Source organism: Phoenix dactylifera, unplaced genomic scaffold (assembly GCF_009389715.1).
Source record: "Phoenix dactylifera cultivar Barhee BC4 unplaced genomic scaffold, palm_55x_up_171113_PBpolish2nd_filt_p 001329F, whole genome shotgun sequence".
In the NCBI taxonomy this organism is placed as follows: Eukaryota; Viridiplantae; Streptophyta; class Magnoliopsida; order Arecales; family Arecaceae; genus Phoenix; species Phoenix dactylifera.
Genome location: NW_024068659.1, coordinates 68,388 through 89,787, shown reverse-complemented (window position 1 = coordinate 89,787; position 21,400 = coordinate 68,388). Strand labels below are relative to the sequence as shown.

The window sequence follows — 21,400 nt, the reverse complement described above, 5'->3', positions numbered from 1 at the left end:
TAGGTATGGCAGGGGCCAGCTCAAATGGGCCAGAAGCCCTCCTTCCTCTTCGCAAAGGATGGTTGAATCAGAAGATGAAGTGGAGGATCCGACGACCTCCCCGACAAAGGCTCCCCTTCCTCTGACGCTCTCTTCCTTTGAGGCAAGCGGCAACAGCACGACACCGACCCTGACTTCTTCATTCGATGTTGGGAAGTAGGGCACCTTCTGTAGTGTGCAGGTGCTGAACACCGAGCATTTCAGTGACAACAGGGCAAACCATTGAAGGAGTGGAGCAGGCCGCAAGGTGGAGTTGGAGGACAAAATGGAATTTAGCCTGGAGGACGTGCTGTCTAATCGATGCTACAGGAGCCCAGTGAAACCTAATTCTGGAGTGACACTGAAACCCACTGTGGATGTGGGTGATGGAAAGTAACCGACTCAGCGACCGATGATTGTGCCTGATGGTGGAGACCACATGCCAATGGTCCAGAGGTTGAAAATGGTGTTAGCTAGAGAGGTGCGGAAGAGTGAGCTCCAAGGGGGAGGCCTTGGGAACCTCCACCCAAGTTGGGGGTGATGAGGAGACGGAAGTTAGGTGTCCACCCAAAGCCACTATCTTGTATAGATGAAGTGCTTGCTCTGGAACTGCAGGGATGCAGGGAAGCCATCTTTTTCAACCTCCTTTAGAAGATTGGTATAGCTCATAATCCGGATGTATGAGTTCTATCTAAGACAAGATTGTGTGGTAGAAGTCTTCAACGGGCCAAGCAGCAGTTCCCACCTTAGTGGGGTTTCTTTGCCATTGAATCTCGAAGCCTGTTGAGAGATATTGTGGTGGTGTGGAGATAGGGATTTGCTACTTTTGATGTCTTTCATAAATACAATCAACAACTTATCATGGTGATTTCTGATCATACTGGGCATCCTTGAGTTTTGTCTGTATTGTATGCCAGCACTGATTATAGGGAGCATCGAGTTTTGTTGAGTAAGGCAGCTATCTTGATCTAGCAAGGCATCCCATCCCTTGTGGCAGGTGACTTCAATTGTGATGATGGGCCATAGAAGAAGAGGGAAGGCAAACTCTTCTCCTCCAAGGCTGAGGTTAGAGAGTTCCAAGACTTCATTGCAACCAATGGTCTCATTGACAGGTACAATAACCACTAGGGCTGGAGAAGAGTTTGAAAGAGAATTGATCGGGCGTTCTCAATGGCTAGAAGAATTTAGTGCTTTCTGAATTATCATGTGAACCACTTAATGCGGATCGCTTTGGATAATTGTCCAGTGTTGGTTAGTACCAACTCACCCACCCCTTATCAGTCTTCTTTTCGCTTTGATAAGATTTGGCTCTCCTACTCGCAGTTATGGAATATTGTGTGAGATGTCCGGCGGATGGCTATGAGTGGAGATGCGATGTATTAGGTTACTTGAAAGTTGGAGCTTACAAAATTTCAGCTCTGGGCATGGAATTGAGTGGAGGTGTGTAACATCTTTAGGAGACTGGAAGAGATTCAACCTATATCCTAAATCCAGTCTAAGGAGGAGCAATGTGGGGGCTCTCGTCGGATGAACTGCATGAGATCAGATTGACATTGGCAGTGCACCACTCTCTCTTACGCTAGTAAGAGATTTTTTAGCGACAGAAGTTCAGAGCATAGTGGATCGCAAAGGGTGATAGGAATGCTAGATATTTTCACCAGTCCACAATCATATGGAGACAGAGGAATAGAATCAAAATCTTGAGGGCTAGCAGTAGCCAAACTACTAAAGATGTTGGTGCTATCAATTGGAAACTTCTACAGTTCTTCAGATCTAGATGGACGACACAGCCTGGGACCAACAGTCATATGATGGGCATGCCACCTTCAATGAGAGTTTTAGATGCTGAGAACACTGCCCTTACTACCCTGATTGAGGCTACAGAGGTCCAGGAGGTGATGTAGTCATTGGCTGAGGACAAGGCCCCTAGCCCTGATGGCTTTTCCTCCTCCTTCTTTAGAAGATACTTGGACATCATTTGGCATGAGATTGTTGCTGCGGTCTAGCAATTCTTTTGCAATGAGATGATGCCCAATGCCTAGAAAGAATATTTATTACTCCGACTCCAAAGAGACAGGATGCCATGAAGTCGGATCATTATAGGCCCATTAGTATATGTACAACCTTATACAAAGTTGTCGCAAAAATTTTGGTCATCAGATTGTAGGGCATTATTCTGCGTCTCATTAATCCAGAGCAAGGAGCCTTCGTTCGTGGCCAAAGCATCACGGATAACATTCTCATCGCTTAGGAGTTCATGTAGGATCTCCACTAGGCCTCGAGTTGATACAACTTGATGGCGATCAAGCTTAACATAGAGAGGGCTTATGATCGTATGAGCTAGCAGTTCCTAACCCATTTCTTGGAAAGCTTTGGGTTCCATAAGAGGTGGATCAAATGGATCATGAGCTACATTCAGATGCCTTTCTTCGCTATCTTAGTAAATGGCTCACCAACGCCCTTCTTCGAATCCATTGTCGGCCTGTCACAAGGTTGCCCTCTATCCCCCTACCTATTTATTATCTATGCTGACGCCCTATCTAGAGCCCTCCGGGCGAGTGTTCGATGCCTACAGACCAACCCCACTATTGAGCTGATTTTACACCTTCTTTTCGCTGATGATTGCATGTTGCTTGCAAAGGCCACTAGGAAGAATGCCCTAGTGATCCAGAGGACCTTGGATGATTACTGCATTGCTTTTAGAAAGAAAGTAAACCACACCAAATCCATTGTCTGCTCCAGCCCCAAGATCAACCCTCAACTCAAATCCAGCATAAAGCAAATATTAAGGGTGGGTGAGCTGGATGGGGTCTAGCAATACCTGGGAGTACCTATCCCCGGGATAGGCAGATGGCCTTGGAGGACTAATTGCAACAGTATGCAGCAGAGCATCTATTTCCAAAGAAAGGACCAACTAAAGCCATCTAATCTTTTAACAACCTAAGAGGGTATTTTGAAGAGAGACAAGTAGTGATGTGAGCGCAGAGTTTACCAAGGCGAGATGTTCGGTGAAGGATAGATGCTTTTCCAAGTGGCTAATCTAGATTTCACACGCTGAATAAGGACTATCCAATCGGCTTTTGAAGGTTTTCCTCCACTCAAAGGTAACCGAAGATACATAAAAGGGATTGGAAACCAATGTGTAGTTGAGCCATCCGTCGCGTTCTTCCACCGCCGAGGTGTTCTAGCTTGCTGCTGAAACATAACTTTCTGATGGGTGATAGAGAGGTTAGAGACCAGCTTGAAACAGAAGAGGATGAGCTTCAGGACTGCCATGTATTGCTTCCTGGTGCGGGTGAAAATGATGGTGTCATTAGCATACTGAAGAATCCCAGTACCTCCGCATATCCATGGATTGCCTAATCCGTCAAAGATCGTTGCTGAAGAGGCATCGCAGTGCATCTCGCAAAGAGGCTCAACTGCAAGTATAAAGAGAGAAGAGAAAAGTGGGTCAACTTGCCTGAGACCCTACCGGCAGAAAATCCAATCACCAGTCTCACCATCCACTGTTGCCGCAACCATTCACGAAGTTGGGATTTCTCGATGAAGCAAAGCAGCTCTTTTTCAGTAGGCCCACTCCCAGTCCCAGATTGCAGCATCTTGGTGGATATTTTTCTTTTGTTCCGATTGGTCTGATGGCTATTTCGTAATTACCCTCGAAGAATGGGGGCCCCTGTAACAAAGCGCAACGGGCGGCCGATTTAAAAGAGATTCGACCGTTGGAGGACGCGCCCTCACTTCAACCCCTTCCAATTTTGAGGCCCCTCCCAGAAACCGTAATAATAAAACCTCCCGGAAACGACCCAGAAGGGGTCTCCTTTCTCTTGTGAATTTTTTGTTTTCCTTCTGGATAATTTTGCTGTGCTTATGATGAATTATCAGATGTCTCCAATGGATCGGAGGCCTCCTCTGGCGGTGTCGCCACGGCGTCTTCGTTCTGGCCGGGCTCTGCACACCACTCCCACTGTCCAAACCCGACCACGTATGAGATAGATCGATTTCAATATCTCTCCCTTACAGTTACCAATCTTTCCATTTATGTTAAAACTTGTGAGTTTCTCCATGGTGCAGCCACTTGTAAAAATTCTGAGTTCTCCAGTCGCCCCTCCTCCTCCATGAAATCACTGATCCGGCCTGTCTATCAGATGATCTCGCCGGAGTTGATGGCGCTGGCCAAAAGGGCCAAGGAAGAGTTTGGATCCAACGATGATATGGATACCACTCTTGCTTCCTCCAGTACTTCTTCCAGCAGTAGTCCTATGTTTGAAAGAGGGAGGTTCTATGAAGTTTATTCGGCTCGAAGGAATGAGAGGCTTAAGAGAAAGAAGGAGATTGCGGATGAGTTGGTTTCTCAAGACCCCGGTATCGCCATTGAACTGGCAAAAAGGAGGAACTCGAAGAACGTTAATAGCGTGCGGAAATCGGTGCCAGCCGACTTCTCATCGAGTCGTGTGAATAGTTTGAGATCCTCGGTGAGGAGCAGTAAGGAGATGAAGAAGCCCTCTTCCTTGACATGTTCTGAAAAGCCTGCTGCTATCGGGAAGGTGATCGGAGCTCGGTCGGCCCGAAAAGTGTGAATTAAAAACAAATAGGGTCTGTTTCTCCTCCTTGGTCTATTGGGTTATGATCTCTTGTTGTTGGCGAATTGGCTTTTTGCTCGTAATTTCTTTGTATTTCACTCATAGATGTTGCTGAAATTTGATAATGAGATATGACTTTGTTGAGCTGAGGTTGTTTTTTTTTTTTCCATTTTTTTCTTTTCCCCTACTTTAAAGAAAGAAGGAACTATAACCATATTAAATATTTCTTGTTTGTAATGAAAATATATTTAATCATTGAAGTGTGTTCTGTAGTTCTGCTCACAACAAACTAGAAAATAAGTTCTGTTTTTCCTATTTGGATTCTTGAATTTACAATCTCTTGTTGCAAGAAATTTGCTTTCTTGATCTGCTTCTAATTTTCCTTTATTCATAGATGTTGCTGTATGATACTGGGTTTTGTCTTTCTTTATCTACCCATCCTTAAACTTTTGTTTTCAGTTTAAAGAAAGAGGGAACTGCTGTCATTTAAATTTACATGGTTCTCTTGGAATTAGATTTTGAGTTTTTAACATTTGTTATGTTGTTCTATTTGCATACGTGCCTAAATCTAAATCTTTGTGATCGAGGTTGTTAGCTTGGTTGGACCACTCCACTCCACCCTCAAATTGCTATCCCAAATTACTAGTGTATTTGTCATTTCAAGTAGGTTTCAATCGTCACAAGGGTTGGCCTCAATAAAAAATTTACATATATACCCTCCAAAATATATAAAATTATATGAATACTTTCATAAAATTGCTATTTACATGTATAGTCTCATAAAATACTTATTATATATATATATATATACCATTTTTCTCTCTCTTTTTTATATATGTACTTATACCATCTAATGTTGTTGAAAAATAAATGATTTAAATTTGAAATGACTTATAAGTAGACACGCAAAAAAAATAATTTATAAAGATATACATGCAAATAAAAACTTTGCAAGAGTATTCATTCGATAATGCATATTTAGAAGGGTATACACTTAAAAAAATCTAATAAAAAAGATCAAAATTTAGTAAAAATAATTTAGATGTTCTTAATAATAAAAGGTGGCAAAAAAAATTAATATTATTATATCACATGATCTCCTGCTAATATCAACTCTTATAGAATAAATCATGCTATTTTTACAAAATTCTTACCTCAAAAACAAATAACAACTCAACATTTACAAATCATTAAAAAATATTTTACTAATCTAAGCATCTATAATTAATTTAAATTTGATATATTTTTATCTTTTAAAAATAATGAAGAATATACATATGTTATAGATTCAATAATAATAATTATATTAAAATCAAATAGAGAATATCATTACCAAAGTGATCACCTAATATTAATCTTAAAAAGAAAATTGATAATGTGGCTCTATCTTTTTTTAACTAGTCGATCTAATTGAACCATAAAAGACTTAATAAGTACCAGCTAAGTTTTAATCTTTTTTTAATAGATTTTTTGAATGTACACCCTTCTAAATATGAGAAACTACATAACATCCTCATAAAGTTGTTATTTGCATGTATACCCTTATAACTTTTTTTGTATATCTATCCATAAGAATACTCAGTTATTTAAAATTTCTTAACGATGTTAGATAATATGGGTATATATGCAAAAAGAAGAAAAAAAGAAGGAGATATGCATGCAAATAGTAATTTTACGAGAATATTAATGCAATTTTATATATTCAGGAGAGTATATATGCAAAAAAAAAGAAATTAAAAAAATTATGCATAAGGACTGAGGCCAATGCTATGCATGGCCTGCATGGCCTTGCCCTCCCCTTTCTTATTTCTCCTTATATAAAATGTTTAGAAAACAAACAATAAGCATTAATGTCTAGAGATGTTTGTTGGTTCAGAGATATATGTATGACATGTAAGCAACAGTAGTTTGACTATAATTATAGGTTACACTTCAGGGTTCTCTACTTCATTACATGTTAACATTAATTTTTCCTCACAATGTTATTAGATCCTAACTTTTCGTACTGTGGTAAATTAGGCTCAAATTAGTCCTCTCATTAATCTTTTTCCATACTGATATCAACAGCATTGCTTAGTAGAAACTAGAAAAGCAGCCTGCTCGGAGCAGCTGCGCCGTGAAGTGACAACAGCCAAAACCCATGGTGCACAGGAGAGAAGTGACTCAGATACTTCTGGTGGCACAGTCGGTGGCACGACATAACCAGTGAGTTTTGGAAGTTTTGTGAGCCTGAACCATCTATTTGAGATGGCTTGGAAGTAATAACTGAAAGTAGAAGATGCAGCATAGTAAATCTGAATGAAAATTTAATGTTTCTATAGTTAATAATAATTCTCCATTAGTTGTAGGTAGGGGTGGCACAAACTGATACAATGTGAAAACTACTCTGAAGCCCCGCCCTGTTCAACCAGGCTTGGGTCAAGATTTTCCGAGTAAGTGCAGTAATAACTAGTAAGGACTATTGTATTGATGTATATATTATAGCTGTTACAGTTTATCAAGACTAAGTCTGATTGTAATTATACTTATTTGTATAGGATAATTTACTGTTTCTTTTCTTCTGTTTTACCTGAAAATTGGGTTATTTTTATTAATATATGAAATCAGGGAAATATAGTGATAGACCTACATTAAAATTAAAGGAACATTGTTGATAACTATGGGACATGATGGACTGTGATGAATTAAGAAAAAGTAATTTTTTGGAGATCAAGAAGCCCTACCCTCAGCATGTTCAGAAAAGCCTGCTGCTACTGAGAAGAGATCTGAAATTTGGCTTGTCTGAAAGATGTGAATGAAAGGGAGATAGGGTCTGTTTTGTCCCCTATTTGCCAATGTTTGTGATTTCTTGTTCTAGCAAAATAGTTTTGCACCCTTCATTTATTGGTCCTTCATTCGCCGATATGTTGATCTTAGATTTTTCATTCTATCAGTGTAAAGAAAGAGCAGACTACAACCTTCTCAAAAATTTCTTAGTTTTCATGAAACTTTATTTAATCTACTGAAGTTTGTTCAACCGTTATATTGACAAAATAAATAAAACAGGTGCTACCTCAGCATGTTCGGAAAAGCCTGCGGAGAAGAGAATTGGAATTTGGTTTGTCCAAAAGATGTGAATGAAAAGGAGATAGCGTCTGTGTTGTCTCTTATTTGCTAAGGTTTGGGATCTCTCGTTCTAGCAAAATAGTTTTGCAACCTTCATTTATTTGTCCTTCATTCATAGATATGTTGATTTTTCATTGTATCAGTGCAAAGAAAGACGACCTTTTCAAAAATTTCTTAGTTATCATGAAACTATATTTAATATGTAATAGCCTAATTTCCTTAGGCTAGTGGGCCGACCTAAAGAGGCTAGGCCCAACGCCAAACGTGCCCTATTGTACGAGGCAGGCGAAGAAGAAGACTCCGGTTGGGAGTCTTCTTCCTCCCCCGATTCTATCGAACTCCAAGAGCCCTAGAGCAATCCGAGTCTATCTAAAACTCTAGGATTCTCTCTATTTAATATCCTCCTCCTCCGTTGAAAACCATCACCCAGAAGTCCAAGAATCACCGCCAATCTTGACCATTCTTCTCCGAATCTCTTCCTTGAATCTTCGCCGGACCATGTTAATCACTCTACATCTTCTTCTCTTTCTTTTTTGGTCATCTAGCCACCATTCTCCTTGATTTGCACTAGTGAATCGCTAGAATTTCATCCGAAAAAGGTGTCCTATTTTGGCCCCTTTTCTTCTAGGTTTCATCGTCGCTGGCCATAGAGTTTGGCCAGATTTTGCCACCTTCTGGGACCCCTAAGATTGTATGGCAGCTGCTCAGTGGGCCCATCAGGATCTTTGGTGGAGTTGCCAAGGATCATCCTCTCCACCTTTTTTCAGTTCTTCCTCTCTTCTTCCTTATGTCGGCTAGTCACCATCGCCGGTGGTGCCACGGTCACCATCGCCGATGGTGGGCCACTTTGGTGGCCATCACCCTTGATTTGAGAAGAAAGGGAGTGGGCTCTCCCCCTATTTTGGAAAAGAAGAAGAGAACCCTCTCTTCTTTCTCTCTCCTCTCTCTTCTCTCTCTTTCTCTTTTCTCTTTTCTCTATCTTTCTTTGTTTTCTCTTCTTCTCTTTCTCTCTCTTTGCAGGATTTAATGAACCCAGCAGGAGGGTCTTAAATGTTCTCTTTGTAGACCCAGGTTGACCCCATTAGAGGGTCCTGGACTAGTATTATTGCGACTATCCGTCATACTAGCCTTCACTCTGGCATGTTCCCCTTGCTGAATTTGATACCTATTTCTTGATCCGATAATCTGGAAAACACTATTTTGACTAATTTGGGCGATCGGGCACCACTACACTCTATCATCATTAGTCCCTATTGTGTTATTCATGCCATGGTCTAGTTTTTGTTTCACGAGTTGACTAGATCGATTAGCTAGAGTAGACCGACTCGAACCGTCAGATGTTGCTATCTAATTGACTATCCTTCCTTCACCCCAAGTCAGCTATCATTAGACCTATAATTGATAATCTCTGAACTGTCTGATTCGAACATTTGGACATTGTCATCTAGCTGGCCTCATAATTTTTTTTATATAAATCTATTTTTATAGTCAACCCTAGTTTTGTATAGGGGCTGCAATCAATCAGACAGAAAGAAGCCCAATGAGATCTTATACTTTAATTTCTTCATCGAGGGCCCTGACTTTTTATTTATTTTAATTTTCAATTAAAGGAGGATAGAGAATATAGGTAATTCAAATAGTAGAACTCTAAAATTAGATAATTACTAAATAATTGATTCATCAATACTGCGAGTGATTGATAAGGGATAAATTGGTTTTATATTGATATTAAATTGACTGGTCATGTTAGGTGTGAATTGGTACTGTTGTAACTGTGTTGGATTGCGATAGAGGTAAGAATTCCTATACTTGATTACAAATATATATGTATATGCTTATTGATTTATACTATCGGATTTGCATCGTGAGATTTGTATCATAAGATTTGCATCATGAGACTTCCTTTAGTATGAGATGATATGTTTTATATAATTTTTGGTATGAACATACTTGTACAATTATTATATATTTCAGATACTGAAAATACGATTATATAAATAATTATACCTAAAATTTGTGAGGAATATATTGTGTAAATGAAAAGTGATTTAGCAAGAAAAACATACAAATTAGATGGATAGGATATGATGTGAACTAACCTTGTCATGGGATAGTCTCTACTGGCTTATGTGTACGATAGCCTCCACAAGCTATGCGTGGGATAGCCTCCACGAGCTTATGCGTGGCATAGCTTTCACGGGCTTACGCATGAGATTTTGTTTAGCAATCGTAGACTGCTGGGTCATAATCTTGGTTAGGCGAACGTCAGAGAATATTGCTATTAAACTTGAAATTGAATTAATGAGAAATGGAATATAAAACACATGAGACCAATGCTGAATAAAGGGTTTGGCTTGTTGGTATGCTGTGATATATCTCTTTTGACAAATGGGATATTTGGTGTATGTATATGCAGATATTTGTTAATTTAATTGAGTTATATTAGATGTTTGAAAAGAGATTTTATAATAAAGGGTTTGGCTTGTTGGTATGCTGTGATATATCTCTTTTGACAAATGGGATATTTGGTGTATGTATATGCAGATATTTGTTAATTTAATTGAGTTATATTAGATGTTTGAAAAGAGAATTTATAATTTATATTTTCATTTTGGTGTCACTTATTGTTATTTTCAAACTATATTATTTTATTGGTGTGAATGTGCATAAATTCTTATTGGGCTGTAAAACTCACAACTTCTTTTTTTCAGTGTTGCAAATTGCATAGTACTTAGCTATGGTTGAGATTACAAGTGGAAGGAATAATTACATAGAGCATCCTTGTACCGGTTGGACAAAAGATTTTTATAATTGTATACAAGTTTGTTAGTTGTTATGAAATAAGATCATTTTTGTTCACGGATATTAAGATTGTAATAAATTTTTCAGGCATAGTATATTCTCTAGAGACCTACCCTAGGGATTGTGTGGCCATATCACATGGCCGACCCAGATGATGGATTTGGGGCATCAACTGAAGTTTGTTCTACTATTTTATTCACCAAATAAATAAAACAAGTTCTGCCTCTTCTCTCTGTGCTTTTAGGCTTACGATCTCTTGTTGCAATGAACTAGCTTTCGTGCGCTGCTTTGGCTGTCCTTTATTTAGAGATACCTTCGCCTGGTACTGAATTCTATCTGTGTCAATTGAATTACTTTTGTTTTCCCAATTTAGAAAGAGGGAACTCTGGCCATTTAAAATTCTATGGTTTTCTTGGAATTAGATTAAAGCTACTGAAATTTGTTTCTGTTGCTCCTAAATCTTTGGTGTTGACGCGTTTAGCTCGATAAGATATCCCCTCCTCCTCCAATATGTTGTAACTTGTACTTTAACCACTCCCTGTTCTAGCACTGAATTTGCTATTCCAAAGTACTAGTGTGTTTGCCCTCACTTAAAAAATAAGAAATTAAATATAATAGTGAGGACTGATGTCGATGCCATTGGCGCCCTTTGCCCTTGTCGAAAATAAAACACAGGATATAAGCATTACTGTTCAGTGCTTATTTGTACAGAGAAATATACCATCATCACACCAATCCTAAATACTGGGTCATGACTGGGTTTTGGGGGCTGATGATGTACCTAATAATCTCATTAGGAGCCGTAGTAACTTTTGATGTTTCTGGTTCCTGCATGATAAGAATGTTACTTTGCGTCAGTTTTTGTTATTTCTATCAAAAAATACAGAGAAAAATATAGGATATATTTCAGGATTCTCCCTTTGGTCCTTACAAAAAAAATCTTTTAAACCAGACTACTGAAACCTAATCCTTTGTACATTAGGGGCATTGCTATTACAAATTAAATTTTCAGAATAGGTCCATCAGTAGTTTCCTCCATAGTCTGAACTGATTGCCAGCCATGTATAACCATCAATGAGAGACCAGTTAAAAGAATGGACGATTGTGTTACAATGCAGAGGTCTGAAAAAAAAAAATTGTGGTTTCCATGGGTTGCTGCAAACTCGCCATTGGTTGGAGGTAGGGGTGACAAAAACTGACGTAGATCGGAACTCCGCCCTGTTAGGCTCGGTTTAACTTAAGGGTTATTCAGTTGGTGTTGGATATGGATCAAATTTTCTTCATTTGGTTGCCAAACAAGTTAGGAACTTATTGCAGCATCTGTAGTTAGCTAAGAGGAATCACTGCTTATGTATGCATATATGTATATCATAGCTAGCTTGTAGCCAGGGCCTTCATTCCCTTAAGAACTAGTTGGAACCTTGCTCCTCCTCACTCTCTCTGTAGAAAAAAAAAGGTGTATATATCATAGCACTTAAGGGTTATTGTAATTACATTTATTAGTATAAGATAAATTTATTTTTTTTCTTATTGGAAAACTGTCACCAATTTGCTAATATATGAAAACAATTATGTTGGATATATGCTCTTAACCTTGGGAGAGCCATTAAATTATCAATCACATTATCTGTTCTTAACCCCAAAGTATAAGAAGCAAGAAACTCCTTAAATTGCATGAACTAGAAACAATTGTATATATGTTTCACTAGAGCTCATTTTTTTTCTCTCTTAAATATCGTAGCATTTGTTTATTCTTTTAATTGTTATATAGAATCCAAGTGAATTTAATGTTTCATAAAATAATTTCAATATTTTAAATTACCACTTTTATATTAATTTGGTTAAATCGTTTCAAAATTTAAATTATGATTAAATCAAACCACATAAAGAATGCAAGTTATGAAAGGACTTTGACAGCTCGAGACATCTGGGGTTCCTATTCTGCTTCGGTAGCATCCCGTACGGTGTTTTTTTACCTTGGAGCCTCCACCCCCTAGTTTTCTCAAGGTCAACTTCGATGGGTCTATCTTGGACAGAGGTACGAGGGGCGGTGCAGGTTTTATTATTCGGGACCCGTCTGCCAGGATCGTGGCTGCTAGGGACAGCAGCTCTTCCGCATATCGGTTTCGGGTGCGGTGCTGCGGGCCGCTTGGGCGGGCCTTCATCACATTAAGTGTGTTTTACGGGCCAGCTCCATCGTCTTGGAGGGGGACTCGGCCACTGTCATCAGTTGGATCCGGGGGACCAAGGGGTAATGGTTATGTCCACCCTTTGCTCCGAGATATCTGAGCAATGGTGAGGGACGGCGGGGCCTTTCAGACCAAGCATGTTTTCCGTGAAGCTAATGGAGCTGCAAATTGGGTGGCTGTTTATGCAGGCAGTCACTCCGGTAGCACCTTGTGGGCTGGTAATGGGGAGTTGCCCCTGGCACTCCGAGGTATTCTATTTTTTGATTTTATTGGGTGCATCCATACTCGTCAGGTATGATCCACCCACCTCAGCAAAAAAAAAGAAAGAATGCAAGTTATTCACATTTTATTTTTTTGATAGCGAAAGGAGGGGTGGGAAAGAAGTGAGGACAGCCTGTGATAGGGGGTGTGGGGTGAGCGGGTGCGAGTGAGCGGGTGCGCCAAAAGTCGTGCGCCCGGTGTGGCATTTCCCCAAACACTTGGGAGGTGGAGTATGGATGCTGGGGGGGGGGGGAGGTAAGGGGAAGGAGACGGAGGGAGCGATGACCCCTAAGGGTACTGGGAAGTGCCATGGCTCTGGGAAAGCTGGGTCCTCAAGGTCCTGGTCGGAGGTGGCGAGGGGCTTGGCCCGACCATCCATGTGGACCAACCACGAGATCCCTGCTGAGGAGTTAGAGGAGGTCCAGAGGCGGTTCCCGAAGGTGCTGGAGTTGACGCAGGAGTGGGTGGAGAAGGAGAGGGAGTCCTAGAGCTCCACGGCAATGCTTGCGAGGATCTTGGGGAGGAGAGTCCCGGCGGAGTGGGTTGCCTTGGAGATGAAAGCTAAAGGTAAGCTGGACTATGAGGTTGAAGCTTTCCCAATGGCCGTCGGGTACTTTGCTCTTCGTCTCCGGAATGAGGAGGACAAGGAGGCGATGCTGGGAAAAGGTCTGTGGATAGTTGCCGGACAGTTACTGGCATTGGAGAGGTGGCAGCCTGATTTTGTTCTGGGGAGGAAGGAGGTCAGTAAGGTGGTGGTTTGGCTGCGCCTCCCGGGGTTGCCGCTCGAGTATTGGCGCAAGGAGTCCATCTGGGAAATTGCTACGGAGGCCGGTGTTGCAATCGAAGTCGATGGGTTCACGGAGGATCACCGTCGCATGGGGTATGCGAGGATCAAGGTTGAGGTGGACGCCAGCTTACCTGTGCGGCTGGGGGTGTTCATCAGAGGGAAGGAAGGGAAGCTTTGGCAGAGCTTCATGTATGAGTATCTGCCGCCGGTCTACTACCAATGTGGTCGGCTCGGCCATGGAGGGAACGGGTGTCGATCTGCTACCCCGGAGTCGGCGATCGGGAATGGAGGGTCGGGGGCCACAGCGACCGAAGGGGTGAAGCCCGACCACGATCCCAGTGGTCAGTCTGGATCAGCAGGGGATGGGAAGGGCGGCCGTCGGGCCTTTGGCCCATAGCTAGCCACACACAGAGTGCCGGTGCCGACCAAACAGGGTGCTTCAGTCCGTTGTGTCCGGGCTGACCCCCCCCCCCATGCGGTGCCGATCTCCTCCGAGTCGCCCGTGGATACTGATGGATGGCAAAAGCCAACCAAGGTGGCCAGGCGGCGGTCGCCGGAGAAGGAAGTGGTGGGCAACTCGGTGGCGAAGGATACCGAGGCAACTTAGCTCCGTGCGGGGGCCGGGTCAAACTCGGAAACCGTCGAGTCCTTTGGCGAGCTGGGTCGGGCGGAGCCAGGGCGGGCCGTGTCGGTTGGGCCGGTACCGAGCCCGGTGGCCCAAGGCGGGCTGGGCCAGGCGGCCGTTGCAACTGGGCTGTCCTTGGGCTAGGGCCCAAGCCCGATGAAGCGGGCCAGGAGCCCGGCCAAGTCGAATCGTGGTGCGAGTGGGTCAGCTGAGAACCTCCCCAGATCGGCCTCTTCTTCTTCCTTCGACGACCTGACAACTCGCCGGAGGGGGGAAGCAAGGAGACACTTCCGGAGCGCCTCCCTGCCCTTGGTGAGAGCCTCCAATCGACCTCTGCCGGCGGGTGCTGCTACCGGTGGAGCTATGGCGGCCGCACCGACTGCGGGAGGTACCCCCATGTCGAGCGGGATGCGAGCGACGGAGAAGGTACCACTGCCGCGGACGGCAACGACCAGCGGTGGAGGGAGGGCTCCGACCGAGGGGCGGGGGCTGGATAGTGGTGCGACGGTGGAGAACATGGAGGAGGGTCCGGATCGGCGCTCTGTTGTGTCGTCGGCTGGGTGTTCTCAATACGGGATGGCATCTTCTTCCAAGCCAGTAGGGAAGGGAAGGCCTACTGAGGCGCCGAAATGCTCCATCCCAGGGACGATGCGGCTGCCATCGACATCAGGGGCAGTTTTGAGGAGAGGCATGGTTTGTGGTTCCGGTTAGGGATCATCTTCACCGATTTTGGAGCATGGGAAGGTTGTGGACCTGCTGAGGGCTGCGATCCAGGAAAATGATTTGGCATCAGGGGAGTCTCCTACACCGAGAGCGAGTAGCCCAGGGAGAGGGCCAAATTTCTTCTCTCAATTTTTGAATGAAGGTACTCGCTTGGAACTGTAGGGGGCGGCCAAGCCGTCATTCTTATCGTCATTCAAGAGATTAATTCAGCTTCATTGCCCGGATATTTGCTTTCTTTGTGAAATCCTGATGTCGGGAGATTGTTTGCATCGTGTGCAGCGGCGCTTAACAGGTGATTGGGAATCCTTTGCAGTTGAATCTCAGGGCTTGTCCGGGGGCATCCTAGTATTGTGAAGGCGGGGGATAGCTTTTGTAGATATTATCTGCAATTGTTCTCAGCAGGTTGTGATGGTAATTTCAGAACCTAACGACCCTCCATGGGTTCTGTGTAGGGTTTATGCCAGCACCGACTACCGGACTAGGAGAGTCCTTTGGGATGAACTGACGAGTCTGTTGATCCAGGAAGTGCCGACTATGGTGGTTGGTTTTAATTGCATTTTAAGCCCCAATGAGAAAAGAGGAGGTAGGGCCTACTCAGATTCAGTGGATAGAAGGAAGTTTTGGAAGGTTTTGGAGAGGAATGGATTGGTGGACCTCGGGTTCTCTGGACCTCGATTTACTTGGTGCAACAATCAGCTTGGGCAGGCTAGAGTATGGAAGCGGGTTGATACAACACTTGCATCTCCGGACTGGATTCAGCGCTTCCCATCCTATCAGGTTAGTCACCTAGCTCGGATTGCTTCTGATCATTGCCCTCTTTTGATCTTAACAGTGTCGGGGTCCACATATCATAGCCCTTTTCGGTTCGAGAAGCTATGGTTGTCATACCCAATCTTGGGATGTGGTCAGGGAGGCTTGGGCTATGCCAATGCAGAGGTGATGCTATGCAAAGGGTGTTGCGCAGGTTGGAGCTCACCAAGCTGCGCCTTCATCGATGGAACCGTGAGGTCGTCGGCAATGTTTTCCGAAGACTTGAGGAGGTGGAGGCTCAGATAGTAGATGTCCAGGGGCGGAAGGATCGGGGAGAGGAGCTTACGGAGGTGGATATGGTGGACTTACGGCGAGCTCTAGCTACCCATCATTCACTACTTTGCCAGCAGAAGATCTTCTGGGGACAGAAATCTAGAGTACAGTGGGTTAAGGATGGTGACCGGAATACCAGCTTCTTCCACCGATCGACAGTTATTAGGAGACAAAGGAACATGATTCGCTCCTTGAGGGTTGGGGCGGGCCAGCGGGTGGAGGAGGACACTGCAGTGAGACATGCTACAGGTCAGCTTCTCAGGCCAGCGATTAGAATTGAGGAGACAGAAAATATAGCTTTGATTCGGCCAGTGTCAGAGATGGAGGTGTAGGAGGCAGTATGGAGTCTTGTCGAGGATAAGGCTCCAGGACCGGACGAATTTCCACGCTTCTTCTTTCGGAGGTATTGGTGCATTATTCGGAGGGGAGTGGTGGAGGCAGTCCAGCTTTACTTTAGCCGGGCGATGATGGAAGATGATTGGAAGGCCACCTTTGTAACACTGATACCGAAGCGTCAGGATGCTTTGAGCCGAGTCACTATAGACCCATTAGTTTATGCACTACCATGTATAAGGTGGTGGCGAGGATCATGGTAGGAAGGATGAAAGATATGCTGCCGAGGGTCATCAGCCAGGAGCAGGGGGCTTTTGTGGGAGGGAGGAGTATTTCTGATAACATTTTGCTAGCGTAGGAGATGATGGAGGTTGCGCGCCTCGAGGAGGCGATGCTTGATGGCAGTCAAGCTGGATATGGAGCGTGCCTGTGACCATATACGGTGGGACTTTCTTCGTCGAGCGCTAGAGAGCTTCAGATTCCACCAGATTTGGATTGACTGGATATTGGGATGTGTGCAGAGGCCTAGCTTCTCCATTTTGATCAATGGCACGCCATCGCCATTCTTTCGAGCTATTATGGGCCTTCATACGGGGATGTCCTCTTTCCCCGTATCTATTTATCATTTGTTCTGATGAACTCTCTCATGCTTTGCATGTTGCTTGCGGGAACCAGGAGTTGGTAGCCTATAGTCCAGCCCCTGGTGCCCGCCCCATCTCTCACTTACTTTTTGCAGACGACTGCCTTTTGCTCTCCAGGGCGAGAGTGACTGATGCGAGAGCCCTTCAGGAGGTTTTGACAGAGTACTGTGAGATATCCGGGCAGAGGGTCAATCTCCAAAAATCAGCCATACATTTCAGTCCGAGCATGGAGCGGAGGGTGCGACGGGAGGTCAGGGTGATTCTGGGGATGCAGGAGGAGAAGGGGGCCCTAGTTTACCTAGGGGTCCCCTTTACAGGGAGGAGATTGCGGGTGGCAGAGTGCTCTGTCTTGTTGGAGAGGGTGCAGAGTAGACTAGAGGTTGGAGAGCATCATCACTCTCTATGATGGGCAGATTGATGCTGATCAGGTTAGTTTTATGTTCTATGCCCATTTATTTGATGGCACATACTGTTATGTCGAAGATGGTCCTGGAGGCGATTGAGAGGCTCATGAGGAGTTTCCTATGGGGTACTTGTGGGGGGAGTCATGGAGTACATCTAGTGTCCTAGGAGAGAGTATGTTTGCCTCAGAGTGAGGGTGGCTTAGGGGTGCAATCACTTCTGGCGCGACGCGAGGCTCTTCTGGCACGGCGGGCAGTGTAGGTTGTTTTGGAGCCGCATGGTTTTTGGAGTGAGATCATGATAGCTAGATATGGTCGAGCCGGATTTACTGCACAGGCGGTAGGCAGCCGGAGGTGTTCTTTCATGTGGCGGGAGATTGGAAGGTACTTGCCGATGACTTTGGCGTATTCCAAATGGTTGATCGGTGATGGACAAAGCATTGATGTGATAGAGGATCCGTAGGTAGATGCACTACCATTAAGATTATGGCCGACGATGTCTTGTTGTGAGGGGGCAGAGGGCTCCGAGTTTCTGACCTGCTTAGGCTAGGGATAGCGGAGTGGGATGGTGACAGACTAGACCAGTTGTTTGGAAAGCATTTGGCAGAGCGAGTTCGGGCGCTCCTCATTCTGAGATCTGCAGGTCCAGATGTCAGGGTTTGGAGCACTACTTACAGAGTGAGTGTCGGGGTTGGTGATGTTTCCCATGCTATTCAGCAGGCGTCAGTGCCGAGTTTAGACTGTGGCTGGGTGTGGACGTTTGGGCTACACCAGAGGGTCGCTCTCTTCCTCTGGAAGGTGGCCTGGGAGTGTCTGCCGACATGCTCAGTGTTGAGGAGATGAGGTGTGAGTCTCTCCCCCCTATGCCCGGATTGTGGGATGGACGAGTCGGTGGATCATGTGCTCTTCCAGTGTGATTGGGAACGGGGTGCTTGGAGTCTGACTAGGATTCTGGAGGATGCTTGGAGCCGGAGGGTTTGTTTTTTGGAGGTGGTTCGGCGATGGGCTGGTATCCCTCAGATGCGCAGCATAGTTATTCGGGCGTCTTGTACATTTTATCAGATATGGCTGACTAGAAATGTCCGAGTGTTTGGCGAGGGTAGCCCATCACCACGGTTCGTGATGGAGCGAGCTCGAGCTCATGCAGCAGAGAGCTTGCATGCAGACCTAGCGCATAGACCTTTGATAGCTCGGAACATCTGGGGCCCCCATACTGCTTTGGCAGCTCCTCATAGGGTATTTTTTACCTGGGAGCCCCCACCCCGGAGCTTCCTCAAGGTCAATTTTGATGTCTCACTTTTGGATGGAGGTAGGAGAGGAGAGGTTGGATTTGTCATCAGGGGGCCGAGTTTTGGTGTGGTGGCAGCGGGTGGCTAGCAGATTTTTGACACCTCGATTCCTGGGGCAGAGCTGCGGGCGGCCTGGATGGGTATGTGTTATGCACGGCGAGTGCTTCAGGCGACTTTAGTCCTACTGGAGGAAGATTCGGCTACGGTGATCAGCTGGGTCTGAAAGGGCTCGAGCAGTTATGGGGGCGTTCACCCCTTGCTCCGTGACATCTGGAAGATGGCGAGGGAGTGTGTTACTTTCCAGGCTATACATGTATATCGCGAGGCCAATGGGGCGGCCGACTGGGTGGCGGTATATGTTGCGAGCCACTCAGGAGGTACCCTATGGGCTGGAGAGAGATGCCTGGACCCCTTCAGGGCCTTTTGTTTTCCGATTCCATTGGGTGTATTCATACCCATGTTGTATGAATGCCCATTCTAGCAAAAAAAAAAAAAAAAGTTGGGGTGAGGCTCCACTTGCTTTATTGAGAGAATGAAGAAGATGCCATATAAGTTAAAATTATTTAATAATTATGAAACTAAACACATTGTTATTGTTGCTACTTTGTTGCACACATATTTCTACAATCTAAACACAATAACCTGTTATCCACATGTAGTTACAAGACCACCGAGCACACTTATTACAGCATTATTTTTTCTGCATATCTTGATAACATAATGGATTCCTAATAAAAATCTTGAACTCAATTTTTATTAAAGGGTTTAAATGCTTTGATTTTGATTTGAATTGCATATATGCTGTATCAACTTTGAACTATTTGTAGTTACTACATTATTGTTGTGCACATTTAATTGAGTGCTCTCTTGAAAATAAAAATTTATAAATATTTAAAAATTCACCCTTAATTCAGAATTTTCTTTTTGCTGCAGTCATCGAATACGAAATATTATAAAATCTGAAAGAGTGACTTAAAATATTATTGTGCATAAATCTAAAAGGGAGTAGATCAATGTGTGACTTATTACTCTTGTATTCTCTTACACAAACTTTAGTGAACTTTGGTGTAAAAATTTTAACATTTGATCCTTCCGTTGGCCAATTGGCAGCTCATGATGACGATAACTCCACCAAACCCGAGAAGTTCAATGGTTACTTGTCGAAAGGTGGCTACGCCAAATAAAACATTTCACTACTTTGGGACTATTCTCAGCCATTGAATTCTCTTCGAGTGATCAAACTAATCAAACATATCCTAATCCTACACCTCTTAGGACTTACTCTAGAAAGAACCCTAGTACACCCCCTTCTTTCATCGTATTTGAACATTCTACTAGATCTACACAAGACACAGATTTCCATTGTTTCCATAGAATTCTAAGCGCCACTTTTGATTCTTTCTATAATATTTATCAGTCTACTAAATCTGCTAAGGAGCTTTGGGATGCTATAAAATAGGAATATAGACTTCCGGATGCCATTCTCATTCAATTTGCTATTTCCAAACTCTATAGGCACTCTGCAGTGGACAATAAACTAGTTAGTGATCAAATTCACAAGTTCCAAAAATTTCTTTCTTAGAAAAAAAAATTTGGATCCCACTTCTCATAAGGCTTCAAGATCTCGACTTTATTGATTCTCTTCCACCCTCTTGGCACCATCAAACTACGTTAGAATTGTAGAATGCACTTCAAGTAAGATACTTAACCGAAGATGCAGAAAAATAGATCATATTTGATTAACAAGTATATTGAGTTTAACATGGTCAGTGAGAAGCCTATTATAGAGTAAGTTCAAGAAATGATTCGTATGGCACAAGACATCACTATAATTGAAGAATCAGTGACCGAGAATTTTCATGTGTCCACCATCATTGGCAAGTTACCTCTATCTGGGAAAGATTATCGAAAAATATTGAAACAGAAGTATCATCTTCAAACTTTGGAAGAATAATTCCAAAATATTCAAATAAAATAAGAGGCACATGTTCAAGATAAATTAGTGGAAACGAAGAATTAGGTCAGTTGTTTCAATTTTGGCACTAATAATGTGAACTTAGTAGATACATCTTATCTTAATGGTTCTCAATAACTTACAAGGGTAAGAAAAGGGCTCGATCGAAAAAGGATCATGTTTTCAAGAGAGAGAATAATCTCAAGAAAGAAAACAAAAGAAGAAGGGCCCTTGTTTTGTTTGTCGGAAGATTAGTCATTTGGCCAAAGAGCACCGGCATCACAAAATCCAATAAAATTCACATGAAGCCAATAATGTGGAAAAAGATCAACTTATAGCAATGATTTTAGAATCTTTTATGGTTAATGTAGATGATGGATGGTGGGTTGATTTTGGATCAACTTGTCATGGGACTCCTCATAGGAGTGTGTTCAAATCCTACAAAACCATTAAAGATGATAATAAGCTTTACACGGAAAATTCAACTACAAGTTCGATTGTTAGGTATAGAATAGTGGATCTCCAACTTTCATTAGAAAGGACTCTCACTCTAAAAAATGTTCATCATGTGCATAGAATTTGAAAGAGGCTTATTTCTGTATTCTTGTT

At 43.4% G+C, this 21,400-nt stretch overlaps 2 protein-coding genes across 2 annotated transcripts; both read left to right on the top strand.

The window, feature by feature from the left end:
* The first annotated feature begins 3,687 nt into the window (after positions 1-3,687).
* On the top strand, positions 3,688-4,747 carry LOC120108427. The gene is made up of 2 exons (XM_039122035.1): positions 3,688-4,000; positions 4,090-4,747. Exons 1-2 carry the CDS (start codon positions 3,886-3,888, stop codon positions 4,593-4,595), a joined length of 621 nt encoding a protein of 206 aa, XP_038977963.1. The 5' UTR covers positions 3,688-3,885; the 3' UTR covers positions 4,596-4,747.
* Positions 4,748-13,455: 8,708 nt separating this feature from the next.
* On the top strand, positions 13,456-14,139 carry LOC120108429. Its single transcript, XM_039122037.1, has one exon. The coding sequence runs from the start codon at positions 13,456-13,458 to the stop codon at positions 14,137-14,139; it is 684 nt and encodes a 227-aa protein (XP_038977965.1).
* The last annotated feature ends 7,261 nt before the right edge of the window (positions 14,140-21,400 follow it).

Bases quoted from the DNA above. Each gene is read 5' to 3' on its own strand.
- LOC120108427 (XM_039122035.1), top strand. From the start codon at position 3,886: ATGATGAATTATCAGATGTCTCCAATGGATCGGAGGCCTCCTCTGGCG. The intron at 4,001-4,089 runs GTATGAGATAGA...TCCATGGTGCAG, and splicing joins CACTGTCCAAACCCGACCAC to CCACTTGTAAAAATTCTGAG.
- LOC120108429 (XM_039122037.1), top strand. From the start codon at position 13,456: ATGCTTGCGAGGATCTTGGGGAGGAGAGTCCCGGCGGAGTGGGTTGCC.